This window comes from Ailuropoda melanoleuca, chromosome 5 (assembly GCF_002007445.2).
Source record: "Ailuropoda melanoleuca isolate Jingjing chromosome 5, ASM200744v2, whole genome shotgun sequence".
Classification (NCBI taxonomy): Eukaryota; Metazoa; Chordata; class Mammalia; order Carnivora; family Ursidae; genus Ailuropoda; species Ailuropoda melanoleuca.
Window position 1 is genome coordinate 23,027,514 of NC_048222.1, and position 18,099 is coordinate 23,045,612.

General features: G+C 44.4%; 1 protein-coding gene across 1 annotated transcript in view; it reads left to right on the plus strand.

Annotated features, from left to right (window-relative positions):
* Window positions 1–1,380: 1,380 nt before the first annotated feature.
* SERPINB9 (serpin family B member 9) overlaps window positions 1,381–18,099 on the plus strand; it is a 47,611-nt gene continuing 30,892 nt past the window's right edge. The window contains exon 1 of the mRNA XM_034660408.1: window positions 1,381–2,078. Within this exon, the coding sequence (XP_034516299.1) occupies window positions 1,930–2,078 (149 nt within the window). The 5' untranslated portion in view covers window positions 1,381–1,929. The remainder of the gene's footprint in view (window positions 2,079–18,099) is intronic.

Sequence of the window (18,099 nt, forward strand, 5' to 3'; positions counted from 1 at the left end):
TCCGGAAGCCAGCACAGAAGCCGGGAGAATGGTCAACTCAGACCAGTGAGAAACCGGTCCCACTGCCCATCCGTGTGGCTTCTTCTCTCACAGTCCACAATCATAGGGATCTGTGGTCACACACGTGTTGAGATGGACGACATCAGTTTCTCTGAACACTTTGTGTGGCGACCAGGAGCTGGAGATGATTGGACACGGACAGGTTCTGTTCACCGCGGTGTAGCCTAAGACAGCTTCCTGAGTTGTAAATAGTGGGTGATTTTTTGTTCTGCTGCAAGTACGAGAGAAAAGGTGGCTAAGGTTTCTGTGCTGGAAACGTGATCACCGTGCTCAGTGACACTCAAGCCTACTGATGGGTGAGGTTCAGTGGGGGAGAACTGTGCTGTGTTTTGGGGACAGCCACAGGACTTCCTCCATGACCTACACTGGTGCGATCAGAGCTGAACCGATGGGATTCGTATTTCTCTTCTGTTGCTGGTCCACCTTCCCCACGGTGCCCAAGCCAGCAGCTTGGCCCTGGGGAGAGACTGGGACTGAGCTGGGACTGAAGATATGATGAGTGGCTTGAGAAGAGGAAAGAGGGCCAGAGGGGGTTGCTGGTTAGGTGGCTGGCATCCCCCTCCTTGTCCCCAGCACTGTCTGCATTTGCTGCCTGTAGTCTCTAAGCATCCAGGTTTCAAGGTGTGTGTCCGCCATTTCTCTGGAGGACTGTCAGGCCGGATCAGTAGTGAGTCATACAAATGGACACCAGTGCTCCTCTCTGTTGGAGACCTATCACACAGTAAGACCTTAACCAGGTCAAAAGTCACAATGCGTGTAGAATAAACACGCTTGCTACTCTAAGAGCTCTCCCAGAATTCTTTCACTTAGCTGTCAAATTGCCTTTGAAAGGTCACTCGAGATATAATTTTAGTAAAAGACACAGTCACCCGAATAAGGCTTCTATGTCTTTTATGAGATTGTGCCCAAAGACATTTCTACTCCATCCTGCGGCATTTCTTGTAAGGATCTACAACATAAAATCCCCCCAGGATTTAATTCTAGGAAAGAGTTGGTCTCACCCACTCACAAATGCTTCCCGAGCACATGCTTTGCCCTACAGTGTTTTACCCAGACGATTTTATTTAATCCTCAGCAGTGAATAAACCAGGAGGGATCTGAGGCCCAAAGAGTTCAGCACCATCAACAAGTTCTTGCAACCTGCAACGGAAAGAAGCCAGGTCTGAGGTCTGTACTGATGCGTCCAAACCTCGCCTTCCGCGGGGCTGAGGGGAAACCAAGGCTCCCATCAGCACAGCCCTCAGCAAGCAGCACAGGACAGCAGGAAATGCCCCAGCCTCTAACAGGAAGTCTCATTTCTCTGCTTCCATTTTCTCATCTGCAAAAGCGGGGCCGGGACATGTCCAGCCCTGAAAACACACGAAACTGGACCCCGAACCAGGGCCGTGGCTGTGGAGCTGGGACCGGGGGCTCAGCAGGCTCTAGGAACCCGCAGGGCTCGCAACCCTCCAGGAGGGCCAGAGGGAGATTGCTGGGGAGCCCACGCCCCCCACCCCTCCATTCTGCTGCGGTTCTCAGAGGAGGAGCCTCGGACTGCGTGCGGCCTCGCTGAGGGTGCAGGCGTTGGAGGCCGGGAGAGAGGCTCAGGGCGCAGGGGCGTGGCGGCGGGGAGAGCCCTGCGGAGGCCCGCGCCGTCTGCACGCGGAGCACCGGGAGACGCTGCAGGACCGCACAGCCTGGGTAGAAGGGGACGGAGTGGGGGGCTCGCGCACCCGCTGATCCTGATCTTACACGCCCGCCGGTGGGCAGCACGGAGCCGGGCACCAGCACCTGTGCCCAGCGTTGCTGGCAGGGGGAGGCGGGAAGCGGGGCCCAGGGCCTGGGAATCTCAGGAGGCGGGGCCGCAGGACATGGGATTTGGATGCACGGATGGAGGCCTCCGGGGGTCGTGCGCTGCTGAACTCCCTTCCTTGCTCGGGTTTCACTGCATTTCGAAACACCTGTTCCATAGTGGACAGGACTCGGAATCCCGCCGCCCGCATCATCTGGAGCAGCGATCCAACTGCCACTGGCTCCAGGTGAGTAGATGAGCTGCAAGAAATTCACACTCTAACATGTTTAAAATAGGTTCCAGAATTGTAGGTGGGTTTTGCTCATTATTATTTGGAGATATATATAGTAATTTTAAAATTTTCTACAATGAACTTGTATTCTTATATAATCAGGAAAATATTTAAAAACTATGGACAGAAAAGAAAGGCTTTGTTATATTTAAATATCGTGGAATTGTGTTTGAATGGTATGTGGGGTCTCTCCTTTTAAAAAATATAGTCATCATGCTGTGCATTACACCCCCAAGATTAAATTTTTTTAAAGTTTCTTTTTTTAAAAGATTAAAAAAAATTTATTAGAGAGCGAGCCCAAGGGACACAGAGAGAGAATCTTGAAGCAGACTCCCCACTGATCACAGAGCTCACTATGGGCTCATCCCAGGACCCAGAGGTCATGACCTGAGTAAGCCAAGAATCCGGGGTTCAGCCAACTGAGCCACCTCGGCACCCCAAGATTTATTTCTTATACCTGGAAGTTTGACCATCTTTACCCATTTCACTCACCCCCCCTCCAATCCCCACCTCTGACAACCACCAATCTCCTCTTTATATCTATGAATTTGTGGTTCCCCCCTTTGTTTTAGATTCTCTACATAAGTGAGATCCTATAATATTTGTCTTGCTCTGACTTATTAGTATAATACAGCTGATACTTGTATAGTGATTTTACATCCTGCAACTTTGCTGAATTTATTTATCATTTGTAACAGTTCTCTGTGTGTGTGGAGTTTTATATATATGTATCATTTGTAAATAGAGACAATTTTACTTCTTTCCAATTTGGATGTCTTTTATTTCTTATTCCTGCCTAATTGCTTTTTGCTAGGACTTCCAGTACTATGTTGAATGTAAGTGCTGACTGTTGACATCTTTGTAATGTACTTGATATTAGAGGAAAATCCTTCAGTTTTTTACCATTGAGTATGATTTTAGCTGTGGGCTTGTCATAGCTGTGGCTTTTATTATGTTGAGGTATGTTCCTATTATACCCGATTTGTCGAAGAGCACTTTTATCATGAATGGATGTTGAATTTTGTCAAATTCTTTTTCTGCATCTATTGTGATGATCATATGATTTTTATCCTTCATTTTGTTAATGTGATATATCATTGATTGTTTGTGGATGTTGCATTCCTGGAATAAATCCCACTTGATCACGGCATATGATCCTTATAATATATTTTGTTGAATTCAGTTTGCTAATATTTTGTTGGAGATGCACTTTCCTTTTAAATTGTCATAAATGCCTGCAAAGATTTTTTCTCCCATTTCTCCTATCTTATCCTCCTTCTTCCTTAAGTTCTTATATCAATTCATTCTTTCAAACGACTCAGCCTTAAAATATCAGTGCAAGCACAGTTCTAGTTGGAATGAATTTGGCCTACAATGGTCATGCAGATGGTGACCAGAGCCAGCTGAGGTCCTGCCCTTGGATGCACTTCAATATCTTTATGTCAGTAAAGTACTTTGATTTCATATTGTTCTTTCTGAAGCTTTAATGCGTGGTCTGAAGAAAAGAGAATGGAATCATCGGATAAGGCCCAACTGTTTTATGAATGCACCGGGGCCGTGTTTTTTATTCACTCCCTTACTGAGACTGGATCTTGGTGAATGGGGCAAGCCTTGCCGTTGGATGGGACCTGGGTTCAAATTCCCAGCAGTAGAAACTGTAGGTAGTGATCAAGGCACAAATCGGACTTAGCCAAAATATGAGGAGGATGAAACAAAACCAAATAGAACAAAACAAAACAAAAAGTTGGTCTCATTGCTTGTGGCTACCACAGCCTTGATACTATAAGGATACTATGGAAAAGTTGAGTTTATCCCAGGCATGCAAACTCAGTACAACATGATCAAATTAATGTCATCTGTCTCATTTACAGAACAAAGGAGTGAAATTGTATCGTGATATCAGTAGATGCAGAAATAGCTATCTAACCCTACAGGAGAAGACAGTGTGGCTAAGAGACACAATAATAGGCCCATTTGTTAATATTTTTTATTTTTTAATCAGCTAGACCAAATGCAGAGCCCTTTACATACATTAATTTAATTTCCATAGATACCTTTTGAGATAAATATCACTTATATTGCTGTTGTTATTTTTAATCAGTAGACAAAACTTTGGATACATTTTCTTCTCAACATTAAAAAAGTGTTCCCAATATCATTAAAAACCCTTTCTTTTTTACAGTCATTTAGATACTTCCTTAGAATGCCAAGGGCAATTATGTAACCAGTTTTCTTGAAATTCACAAGTACCCATGTCACTTTGCTAAAAGGTAGTGAGCTACAAAGGGAAATGAATGCTGAAAATAGATGTCATAACTCTTCGGTGAACTTGTAGCTAATTTAAAAATATTCTTTTTTAGGGGCACCTGGTGGCTCAGTCAGTTAAGCGTCCAACTCTTGGTTTCAGCTCAGGTCATGATCCCAGGGTCCTGGAATCCAGTCCTGAGCCGGGCTCCACACCCAGGGGGTAGCTGGCTTGAGGATTCTCTCCCTCCCTCTCCCTCTGCCCTGCCCCTTGTTTTCTCAAGCATGTGCTCGCTCTCTCTCTCTCTCTAAAACAAATAAATCTTAAAAAAAAATCTTTCTTAGAAGTAACATTTCCTTTTCCTCCCCATTCTTAGAGGAAACAGATCAACACACAACTGGAATTAGATTAGAGAACAATTCACATATTTTCCTGAAAACATAGAATTATTTTTTCAGTATATAAAGCTTATGTAACACCTGGACACATCTGTATAACATGAAATATTTAAGTGTGACATCAAATATACTTGCTAGGTATGTAGTGTGTCCAAACTGGGACACCTGAAAATGAAAGAGGTCATGAAAATAATTGATTTTTTTTTTTTTTAGAAATTGTTTTACTGACTACCAACTTGGTTTTTATTAAAGTTGACCTAAAAATAATTCTTGTCAAAATGGCCTTTAAAAATATATTCTTTCAAAAGATTAAATTTAACATATAAATTGAAGCACAATTAAAAATATATTATCTAAATAATCTAAATAATATCTAAAAAATAAACATTTTTTAACTTATTTTTTAAAGATTTTAAGTAATCTCTACGCCCAACATGGGGCTCAAACTCACAACCCCAAGATCAAGAGTTGCATGCTCTGTCAACTGAGCCAGCCAGGTGCCCCTGATTATCTAAATGTTTAAAAAATAGGCAGAATAATTATTCTTGCTACCTATTAATATATTTTAATTTGATTCTTAGCTGAATCTGCTGAAATGTCCCTGGTATTTATCTCAAAAATTTATTTTTCAATATGATCTTATTAAAAATTTTTAAAGATTTTTTATTCGTTGTATGATTCACAAATTTGAAATTATTGTCCCCATCCCTTGGCTCTTGTCTGTTGACCAGCACTTGTGGCTTCTTAAGCACGTGGCCTGTGTGGCCATCCTGAGCCCCTCTCAGAAGGGCCCACACTTGGTTTAATGCTCTCTTATTATTGTCTTGAACCTCAAAGTTTTGGTCAGAGGGTCCTTCATTTTCATTTTGCATTGGATCCTGCAAATTATGTAGCCAGACCTGCTGTCGAATACAGCGTTTTTAAAATTCATTTTTCATTTCATTCATTTTTCAGATGCTGAGGGACCTAGGTAAGCTCAGAGCAAATTCTGAAAAATAAAGATCTTCTCAATTCTATTTTTTTTCATATTAAAATTGATAAAGGAAGTTTTCAACTTTTCATGTAGGTGGGCCCTGCTCCTGAGCTCTCAGGGAAGCTATACCTGAACTTTTACCAGAATCAGAATGACTGAGCCACACTTCAAAGCATGGGCTCCGTTTCTGCCCATTGCACACACTGTATACCTGCTTCATCAACAAGTAACCTAAAAGAACCATTTCAAACTAAAGATAAGAGTGAAAATCTCCCTAAGTTCCCACACTTCAAAGCCTGCAACCTTACACATACTAACTGCATAAGATAAAGTTTTTTATTTTCTGGAATGTCTTATGTCCTGATGATTTGTAACTCTTGATATAACAAAAAAGCATGTATAACTCTGCATTACACACTCCTTCTGAGGAGAACTTTCTTCTTTGCAAAGACTGAGTATCCTGGGCAGCTGTCCTCACTTGAGCACCAATAAATCTTTCTTTTTAAAGAAATTTTCAAAGATTTGCTCATTTTGTGTCGACAAAACGTATAAATATTTAGTGGGAATATTTCCATAGCTACCGTCTTTTTGCCTCCACACAGTATGTGCTTCTTTTCCAAATGCTCGTATGGAACAGAATGTATCAAATGATTTATCTATGTAACTCTTTTGAAGTGTTCTCCAAATTTATATGCTACAAATTTTTTTGACTTCCGTTTCACTGGATTCTAATATAGAGGATAAGTTTATCCAATTAAAAATAGGAACTCTATCGAAAGATTCTTCCCACGAGCCAAAATATTCCAAAATTCAATTATAGAGTTTCAGAATTAAGTCTCAGACTATTTAATTTGTTTCTCCCATGTTTTTGTAGGTACAACTTTGCATATCTCCCTGTTTGCAAATTTTGTGTTTGACCATCAAAATTTACATTTAGATACTCCACTCTTTGAATATTTTGATTAAACATTTCTTTTTTTTTTTTTTTTTAAAGATTTTTTTTTTTTATTCGACAGAGATAGAGACAGCCCAGCGAGAGAGGGAACACAAGCAGGGGGAGTGGGAGAGGAAGAAGCAGGCTCACAGTGAAGGAGCCTGATGTGGCTCGATCCCACAACGCCGGGATCACGCCCTGAGCCGAAGGCAGACGCTTTAACCGCTGTGCCACCCAGGCGCCCCTGATTAAACATTTCTAATTGCTTTTGAACAAATGCACCCGACATTTAGGGGACTCAGTTCAAAGGTGAACACCATCATTGGACATTTAGGCTAATTTAGAATCATTCTCCAGAAGAGCAAGACAGCTGCGTTCCATCTGCTGAGAGACCCCGGAGAGGAAGAGCGTGTACTGCCGTGTGGACATCTGTTCTGGTATTTGTCAGCAGCTTCTCCACAGATAGTTTGTAGTGGCGATTATATACAGAGTATTTGTAAATTTGCACAACTACGTATTATATCTTGCTTGGAAGAATACTGCAACTTGTTAACACGGTCCAGATTGTGTGTATTTCATAACCAACTCCAGTCACTTCTTCTCCAAAGGTTTTTAACCTAGTAAGAATATCGTTTTGACACAGGGGTGTGTGTTCCATCAATATTTGACTCATATTGTCATTACAAAAATCTTCACTGATACACATTTTAACTAAGTTTATAACAGCATCTATTCACAGAGTACTATAGATTTCACTTCCGGGAGACACAACTCCCAAAACCTTAACTTGGATTCTATCCATGAATTAAATGAACACCTTAAGCTGCTTTTTAATTTGAAGCCGTGATGAAACTGGCTTTGGCAATACATGTTCACATACGGCTTTGCTTTTTGGAAATGACAGCAGCTAATTTAGAGTTAACAGTAAAAGTCACCGGATGTGTGCCCCTGCAGCTGGACTCATCAGACCTCTTCTTTGGGTAGAATCTTCTTAAAATAACTACTGCCTTTTAGGGACATCTGGGTGGCTCAGTTGGTTAAGCGTCTGACTCTTGATTTCACCTCAGGTCATATCTCAGGGTCATGATCTTAAGGTTGTGGGATCAAGCCCCTTGTCAGCCTCCTTGCTCAGCGGGGAGTCTGCTTGGGATTCTCTCTCTCCCTCTGCCCCTCCCCCCACTCACTCTAGTGCTCTCTCATTCAAATAAAATAAATATGTCTTTTAAAAAAATAACTACTACCTTTTAGGGGCGTCTGGGTGGCTCAATTGGTTAAGCCTCCCACCCTTCATTTTGGCTCAGGTCATGATCTTGGGGTCGTGAGACTGAGCCCTGGGTCAGGCTTCATGCTCAGCGGGGAGTCTGCTTGAAATTCTCTCTCTCCCTCTGCCCCTACCCTTCTCACTCTTCTCTCTCTTTCTCAAGTAAATAAATAAATCTTTAAAAAATTAACTACCACCTCTTGAAGGAAATGCTGGTATTGTCTTATAGATAGCATCTTCTGGTCTTCACATGGGTAGAGATCACCTCTATGGTGGCTGGGAAACACCATTGTGTGCACATTACACACTCTATTTCTTGAGATATGAAAACCCAGTACTTAATTTTTGAGCCCACGTTTGTTGAAACGATTTACTGCAAAATAAAGGAGTATAACCACACAATAAATAAATGTCTATGGATTTTCACTCTATAATGAAAGATAAAATCACTGTTGCCAGAGAGTTTAGACTTTTTTCCCCTATAATTGCTATAACTGGATTTTCTATAATACACCATAACTGGACTGGTCAGCCTCTATTTCTCTGTGCATATTTTACCTATGTCTAAGCTATAATTTTCCATGTTTCCAATTGCCCCTGCCAGATGATGGCTTCTCATATGCCTTGCAGGAACCACGGCACAAGCGAGGGAAAACGGGAGTACCAAATACTTCTCCCACCCACACTAGAGACAGAAGGACTTGCCTGTCCCTAGCTGCTGTGACCACGCACACCGCCTTGACAACAGATAGACTGTGGCTTTATCAGCAAGTTAGTTCTGTATACAGGCACACCTTGGAAATAGTGAGGTTTTGGTTCCAGACCGCCATAATAAAGCAAATATCGTGATAAAGCAAGTCAAATGAATTTTTTATTTCCCAGTGCATATAAAAGTTATGTTTACACTATGCTATAGTCTATGAAGTGTGCAATAATAGCATTATATCTAAAAAATGTACAAACCTTAATCTAAAAATACTTTATTGCTGAGACTGCTAACCATCACCTGAGCTTTTAGTGAATAATCTTTTTGCTGGTGGAGGGTCTTGTCCCCTTCTCGATGGCAGTTGATGGATCGGGGTGACTGGTGCTGGAGATTGTGGTGGTTGCAGCTGTACCTCAAGATAACAGTGACACTTGCTGCATTGATTGACTTCCTTTCATGAGAAGTTTCTCCGTAGCACGTGATGCTGTTTGATAGCATTTGACCCAAGGAGAACTTCTTTCAAAAATTGGAGTCCATCCTCTCACCCCCTGCTGCTTGATCAACTAAGCTTATGTCACATTCTAAATCCTCTGCTGTCATCTCAACAGTCCTCATGGCATCTTCCCCAGGAGCAGCTGCCATCCCAGGAAACCACAGTCTTTGCTCGTCCATAAGAAGCAATTCCTCACCCATTCAAGTTTATCACCAGATGGCAGCGGTTCAGTCCCATCTTCAGGCTCTGCTCTCCTAGTTCTCTTGCTCTTTCCACCACATCTGCAGTTCCTTGCTCCACTGGAGTCCTGAGCCCTCAAAGTCATCCATGAGGGTGGGAATCAACTTCTTCCAAATGCCTGTTCGTGTTCATATTTTGGCCTTTTCCCACAAATCACAAATGTTGTGAATCCATTCCAGAAGGTTTTCAGTTGACTTTGCCCAGATCCATCGGAGAATTACTCCCCATGGCAGCTCTAGACTTACAAAATGTGTTTATTAAATAATAAGACTTGAAAGTTGAAATGACTCCTCGATCCACAGGCTTCCGTATGGATGTTGTGTTAGCAGGTGTGAAAACAATATTCATCTTGCACATCTCTGTCGGAACTCTTGGGTGACCAGCTAATTGCCAATAAGTAGGAATATACTGAAAGGAATAATTTTTTTTTTGAGCATTACATCTCAACAGTGGGCTTTAAATATTCAGTAAACCATGTTGTTAACAGATGTGCTGCCATCCAGGCTTTGTAGTTCCATTTATAGAGCACAGGCAGAGTAGACCTAGCATAATTCTTAAGGGCCCTGGGATTTCTGGAATGGCAAATGAGCACTGGCTTCAACTTCAAGTCACCAGCTGCATCAGCCCCCAACAAGAGAGTCAGCTTGTGCTTTGAAGCTTTGAAGGCAGGCATTGGCTTCTCCTCTCTAGCTATGAGAGTCCTGGATGGCATCTTCTTCCAATAGAAGGCTGTTTTGTCTCATTGAAAATACGTCGTGCAGTGCAGCCTCCTACATTAGTGACCTTGGCTAGACCTTCTGGATGGTTTGCGGCAGCTTCCACATCAGCACTTGTAGCTTTACATTTGCACTTTGATGTCACGGAGATGGCTTCTTGCCTTAAAGCCAGGAACCAACCTCTGCTAGCTTCCGCCTTTCCTTCTGCAGCTTCCCCACCTCTCTCAGCCTTCACAGAACTGAAGAGAGTTAGGGCCTTGCTCTGGATGAGGCTTTGGCTCAAGGGAATGTTGTGGCTGGTTTCGTCTTCTCTCCAGACCACTCACGCTTTCTCCACAGCAGCAATCGGGCTGTTTCACATTCTTATCATTCATGTGTTCACTGGAGTAGCACTTTGAATTTTCTTCAAGAATTTTTCCTTCGCTTTCAACTTGGCTGTTTGCCACAAGAGGCCTGCCTTGCCTTTCAACATGCCCTCGTCACTAAGCTTAATCATTTCTGCCTTTCGATTTAAAGTGAGAGACGTGTAGCTCTTTCTTTCACTTGAACAGGGATACATTGGCCTATTCACTATTGTCGCGTCTCTGGGAGCAGGGAGGCGCTAGGGGAGGGAGAGAGATGGAGCGAAGCAGACACAACATTTATCGATTAAGTTCTCCATCTCATATGAGCGTGGTTAGTGGTGGCCCCAGACAATTACAGCAACATCGGGGATCACCAGGCATAGATCACCATCACACATATAATGACAAAGTTTGAAATATTACAAAAATTACCAAAATGTGAGACAGAGACACAAAGTGAGCAAATTCTGTTGGAGACTTGCTTGATGCAGGATTGCCACAGACCTTCAATCTGTAAAAAAAAAAAAAAAAAAGAAAGAAAGAAAACCACACCAAAACCCCAAAACCACAGTATCTGCAAAGCTCAATAAAGCAAAGTGTGCTAAAACAAAGCGGACTCAAATGAGGTGTGCCTGAGTGACGTGCGTGGAAGGGGAGGGCCTGGAAAGGGCCAGGAAAAGAGGCACAGACTCATCAGTTGCCTCGGAGGTTCCCCCAGGCTGTAGTGAACAGTGCGAGCTCCATGCATCGCTGTGTTACCAGTTTACTGTCTCTGGGCTCTACCTCCACCTGTCCTTGGCACCCTAAAATCCTAGCAGCATTACTACTCCACCAGCGGGTCTGGTGTTGGGATTCATCAGTAGGGGGCTCTAGAGAGACATTCGAGGAGACAGCAGTAGAAAGGCACTGACCTCCCTGGGATGCTGGCCTCCTGTGGTTATTCAGCGCAGGGGCACGCAGCCCACACCGCCCGTCTCCACCTGCACTCCCCTGCCTTCCCCCGGGCACGGCCTTTCCGCAGTCACGAAGGCTGCAACCTCAGGCAACTCTACCCCCACCTGGCGTTTTGCTTCTACAGCCCAGGTCCTCCCACCAGCGGCGGCAGATGGCTTCTCTGGGCCAGCTCTGAGCTGGCCCGCTGGCCCGTGGCTGGCGTCATGTGCCGGTGGCAGCCATGCCCTCTTCAAAGAGGTCTGTCTCTCAGCAGGGTCTCCCAGGTCCTAGGTCCTTTCACTGTCTTTCATTGTCCACTCCTCTCAGCCCTGAGATAGCAGCTGGCCCTTTGTACCTGCTACATCTACTCCCCCGGGAGCCCCATTTCACTCCTTTGCCTGTTGAACAATTCTGTACCCTGCTTCCCCCGTTCAAAGAACTGCAGTGGTTTTGTCTCCTAGGTGGGCCTTGACTGATGTAACTAAGAGTGTCACACACCGTTGGAAAGACCAGGGCAGAATCTTGACACCCTAAGTGAAGGTCTACCAAACCCCTCCTGGCTTAATGTAGCTATTAGCAAAAATACTTCACTAAAAATGAAAAAGCTGTGACAACTGCTGAACTCAGTGGGACACCAGGACAACAGCTATTATTGGGTCTGTCCCTGACAAACCATGGTGTGCTAATATACTCTACCACGTTCCAAGAGGGTAAGAAGGTTATGTTCTACTTAACTTCCCACCTGCAATATATCCAGTCAAAGCCCCCCCAAAAGGAATGGACATATTTAGAAGACAGACTGCTCTACGTAATTGTCATGCAACTGAATAACTCAGGTTTGAACTGCACGGGTCATTTTTTGCAAATTTTTTCAGTAACTATAGTACAGTACTATAAATGTATTTTCCATATGATTTTCTTTCTTTTTTAAAAAAGATTTTATTTATTTATTTGAAAGAGAGAGAGAGAGCGCGCGGAAGTGGGGAGGAGGGGCAGAGGGAGAGGGAGAAGCAGACTCCCTGCCGAGCAGGGAGCCCGGATGCGGGGCTCCATCCCAGGACCCTGAGATCAAGACCTGAGCCAAAGGCTGATGCTTAACTGGCTGAGCCACCCAGGCGCCCTCCATATGATTTTCTTAATACCATATTCTTTTCTTTAGCTTGGTTTATTGTAAGAATATATAGTATACAATATATATAACATACAAAATGTGTTAATTAGCTATGTTATCAGAAAGGCTTCTGGTCAACAATAGGCTCTTAGTAGTTAAGTTTTTGGGGGGAGTCAAAAGTTAAACACAGATTTTTGGCTATATGGGGGGGTGGGTGCCCTGACCCCCACGTTGTTCAGTGGTCGACTGTACTTCTAAATAAGACCCTTAAAATTAAGGGAGAGGAGGACAGGGTGTTAACAAGTGACTGCTGGCAGGGACCAGGTGGTATCATGTCAGAAACACTCCTGTTTCTCTCACAAGTTCCTTGAAACACAAAACCTGGCAAAAGTCAGGGGCGCCTGGGTGGCACAGCGGTTAAGCATCCATCTGCGGCTCAGGGCGTGATCCCGGTGTTATGGGTTCGAGCCCCACATCAGGCTCCTCCGCTATGAGCCTGCTTCTTCCTCTCCCACTCCCCCTGCTTGTGTTCCCTCTCTCGCTGGCTGTCTCTATCTCTGTTGAATAAATAAATAAAATCTTAAAAAAAAAAACCTGGCAAAAGTCATGTGATGCTTTTGAAATTGAGGTCCACTGGGTTATTCCGCACATTCCCAGAGCACAGTACATACTCCACAACATTTCTTTTTAATAGCATGCTCACATATGGGTAGTAATTGGAATATTTTAATATGAGCATGTTTTAGATTATCTGCATGACCACGTGATATAGCTGAGTACTCTGAATTTGGGATCGTGTTGACACGACGTGGTACTAGCTGCATGGTGGCAGGGGAGTGAAATAGGACTGGAGCAGGTGTTCCGTAAATGATTCATTAACTCTGTGGACTCGCCAAATAGTGTCCAAGAAGGTTTTCTATCAGTGTGAATAGAGAGAAGTGGTGGGAGCACTGGAGAGAAGAGAATGCGTTAGTGTGGAGGGACACGCTGAGCTCAACAGAAGTGGCAAAAAAGCAGAGGATCATTTTCAAGTTGAAATGTCAGTTTCAAAGAAAAACAAAGCTGGGGGCATCACGATGCCTGACTTCAAGCTCTATGACAAAGCTGTGATCACCAAGACAGCATGGTACTGGCACAGAAACAGACACATAGACCAATGGGACAGAATAGAGACTCCAGAGATGTACCCTCAACTCTATGGTCAACTAATCTTTGACAAAGCAGGAAAAAATATTCAATGGAAAAAAGACAGTCTCTTCAATAAGAGGTGCTGGGAAAATTGGACAGCTACATGCAAAAGAATGAAACTGGACCATTCTCTCACACCTTCTACAAAGATAAATTCAAAATGGATGAAAGACCTCAATGTGAGACAGGAACCCATCAAAATCCTAAAGGAGAACATAAGCAGTAACCTCTTCAACATTGGCCACAGAAACTTCTTTCAATACACGTCTCCAGAGGCAAGGGAAACAAAAGCAAAATGAACTTTTGGGACTTCATCAAGATAAAAAGTTTCTGCACAGCAAAGGAAAGTCAACAAAACAAAGAGGCAACCCACGGAATGGGAGAAGATATTTGCAAATGACATTACAGATAAAGGGCTGGTATCCAAGATCTATAAAGGAATTTCTCAAACTCAACACTGAAAAAAACAAATAATCCAGTCAAAAAATGGGCAGAGGACATGAACAGACACTTCTCCAAAGAAGACAAACAAATGGCTAACAGACACATGAAAACATTTCAGCATCACTAGCCATCAGGGAAATTCAAATCAAAACCACAATGAGATATCACTTTACACCAGTCAGAATGGCAAGAATTAACAAGACAGGTAACAAATGTTGGAGAGGATGTGGAGAAAGGGGATCCCTCTTACACTGTTGGGGGGAATGTGAGCTGGTGCAGCCACTGTGGAAAATGGTATAGGGGTTCCTCAAGATGTTAAAAATAGAGCTACCCTATGAAGCAGCAATTGCACTACTAGGTATTTACCCCAAAGATACAGATGTAGTGAAAGGAAGGGGCACATGCACCAATGTTCATAGCAGCATTGTCCACAATAGCCAAACTGTGGAAGGAGCTGAGATGCCCTTCAACAGATGAATGGGTAAAAAAGATGGGGTCCATATATACAATGGAATATTACTCAGCCATCAGAAAGGATGAATGCCCACCATTTGCACGGACATGGATGGAACTGGAGGGGATTATGCTAAGTGAAATAAGTCAAGCAGAGAAAGATAATTTTCATATGGTTTCACAGAGGACCATAGGGGAACGGAGGGAAATTTGAAGGGGGAGAAATCAGAGAGGGAGATGAACCATGAGAGATTCTGGACTTTGGGAAACAAACTGAGGGTTTCAGAGGGGAGGGGGGTGTGGGGATGGGGTAACTGGGTGATGGGTATTGAGGAGGGCACGTGTTGTGATGGGCACTTGGTATTATACACAAGTAATGAATCACTGAACACTGCATCAAAAACTAATGATGTACTATACAGTGGCTAACTGAGCATAAAAAAAGGAGAAAGAGAAAGAAAGAAAGAAAGAAAGAAAGAAAGAAAGAAAGAAAGAAAGAAAGAAAGAAAGAAAGAAAGAAATGTCAGTTTCATTCCAGCAAAGCAGCGTCACAGATCTCAGGGAAGAAGCCTGAGTGGAGCCATGTAGTCTGGCTGCTCTCAGGAAATAAAATCCCCATTCAGTAAGCATTCACACAACACACCCTCACCCTTCGTGACACGCCTTCACCTTCATTCAACTCCTTCTCCCTCACTGGATGTGTGGGACAGTCCTTAATACTGTCCTGTGACAATATTGTCACCACAGGGTGTGGCAGAAAGAGCAAAGGGAAGAGCCTCTGTATTCCCCAGCCTCCACCACATGACACCCTTCCTCATCTCTCACCTTGGCTGGGTTTGCCTAACGTCATGTGTCACTGCTCGTCTAGTGTGACAAGTCACACTAGACTTGTCATAATGCAGCCAGAGGGTCCTTCTGAAACAAAGAAATGGCTGTGCTTCTTGCCACATAAGATCGTTTGGTGATTCCCCATCATCCATGAGACAAAGGGGAAACTCAGTGTGATGGTTAAGTTTACATGTCACTTATGACTGGGCCATAGGACCAAGATAGGTGGTCAAACACCAGTCTAAATATTGCTGTGAAGGTACCTCTAAATATGAGACTAATATTTAAATCAAACAAAGCAAAACAGTTTAACCTTATCTCCTTCATCTGTCGCTTCCCCTCAACTTGGAAAAATGCTTCTTCACCAGGCTGCCCCACGGGTCGCATCGCAGGAGCTCCCTTAACTCGCTTCCTCACCCCAGATCCTCCTCATCCTCCACCGCTGAGGCCTCCCACCGAGAACCAGGGCCTCCCCTGCCTCCTCACACACCTCCCGCTTCTCTCGGATCTCCTCCCATTTCCCATTCAGGGGTCACAAGCTCCTCCTCCTCCTTCCTCTTAGGACCTCCAAATACTGGAAAGTCCCCAGAACTCATTGAATTTCTTTCCTTGGGGCTCCACTACACCTTCTGAGGAATTTCATCCACTCACATGGAACCTTCTGGAATAGGGATGCTAATGGCCCTAAACGCTAGAATCACTACTAATTCTGAGTCTCCTACCTATATGAGCAGCAGCCCTTGGCTATCCGTGGTTATAGGTTTAGTACAAACCTCACAAGGAATGTATCAGCTTCCCTGTTCTGAACTGGCTTCCTCATGCAACTGTCCCTGTGGTCCTTGGCTCACCCTAAGTGTGCTGCAAACTCAGACAAATCCTTGACTTCTCCTGCTCCCTAAGCCTAAGTGACCAGTCATGTGGCCCAGTGAGTCTATTTCCTACATGTCCGACGAAGGTATTTCCTCTACATTCCAGCAGCTGGTAGTCTGCCCCAGTGGCCTCCCCATGGGCTTCCCAGCCAGCAGATGGTGGGCCACGTTATTTTTCTAAAACTCCGAAGAAGTCGTACCCAACATTTATTTAAAACCATGCATGACTTTCCAAACCGTGTATCAAGTTCAGACTTGTCAACCTGCCCGAGGGAGCCTCCCTTTTGCCCTCTAACAATATTCTCACAGGAAACCCTGCAGACCCGCTCACCTAGGCCCTGCGTGGACGTGCCTTTCCTGCTGTTCTCACAGAGCTCATGGCTCACTGGGCACCCATGAGTTCGGGTATCTCTTCTCCTCTGGGAGCTGGGCTCCCGGGGAGGACGGATAGCACCTAGTTTGCATTTTCATCCCCCAAAACATGTAAGGAAAGTTCCAACTAAATGCTCTTTGAATAAACTCATTCAGGGCCATGTGTAGAGAAGCAGGGAGTTCACAGGCATTCAAGGCTCCCAGGAGGCTCCGGCATATTGGAAAGCAGAAGCCTTGCTTTTGAGATTTTGTCACACTTTCTGCCAGATCTGAGGACAGTAATTTAATCGCCCCAGGCCTTACATGTTCACCTGTTAAAGGAAAACTGGTTTGATGTTAATTCATTGTAATGGCTGGAAATCAAGCCCTTCCCCAGTGCCGTGTATATGGCCCTGTGGCACGTGGCCTTGGAGCCCACACGTGTTGTTCGTGTTATATTGAAATGAATGCCTTTTTAGATTTTTGGTGGGAGGTCCACGTTGTTTATTTATTTGAGAGAGAGAGAACACACGTGAGAGCAGGGGGAGGGGCAGAGGGAGAGGGAGAGAGAGAATCCCACAGGGCTCGATCCCAGGACCCTGAGATCATGACCTGAGCCGAAACCAAGAGCTGGCCGCTTAACCGACTGAGTCACCCAGGCGCCCCAGAAATTCCTGTTGTTTAAAGTTGCAACCCTCTCAAAAGCTTTACTGGGGAAGAACGAGGAAGTGCAAGAACGAGTCATTCTGTTACCTCCCTCCGGAACTGCTGACGCTGGCGTGAGCTGAGACACAGCCCGGAGGCACGCGGAGGGAGTGTGCATGCACACCTGTGTGTCCTGGCCCTGGAGTGGATAATGATGGGAAGTACCATGCTGCTGACCATCTCCTGGATGCCGAAAAGGAATAGAGGCAAGGAAATGAGATGGAAAAAGAGAAAACACAGGAGAAACCAGAAGTAGACCATAACAAGGCTGTCAAAGTGGTTAAAATCGAAGATTGACATTGATGGGATATTCGAGTTCATTCTTTGACCTATTCAGACAGGACAATTAAACACACACACGCAGACGCACACTCACCAGCCTAGGTTTATACTCGCCTCATGTAGCTGGCAAAACTCTCAAGGTCAAGTGGGGTCAAACTCAAATTTTGTTTGTGTCTCTGTGCTGTCCGCGCCACCTACTTCTCTCCCTCTTTGGGCCTCGTTAGTGGGTGGGGGTCCAAGTGCTTTGGAGTTTGAGCAGCTCTTTCTGGCTCTTGGCCAGACATTTCCCGAAATGTGTAAGGTGAGGTTGCGTGAGCTGGAAGTGGCCTGGGGAGGCTGGACCCTGCTCTGCCAGGGACTTGCCCGGGGCCAACACACCAGCCTTCCAGAAACTGCAGGCTTCGAGGACAAGCTGTGTAGCTGAAGGCTGCCAGGAGCCATTGTGATTTGAGGACCGTCGAGAAACGCTAACATTTAACATGACTTCTTATGTGTAGGGTTT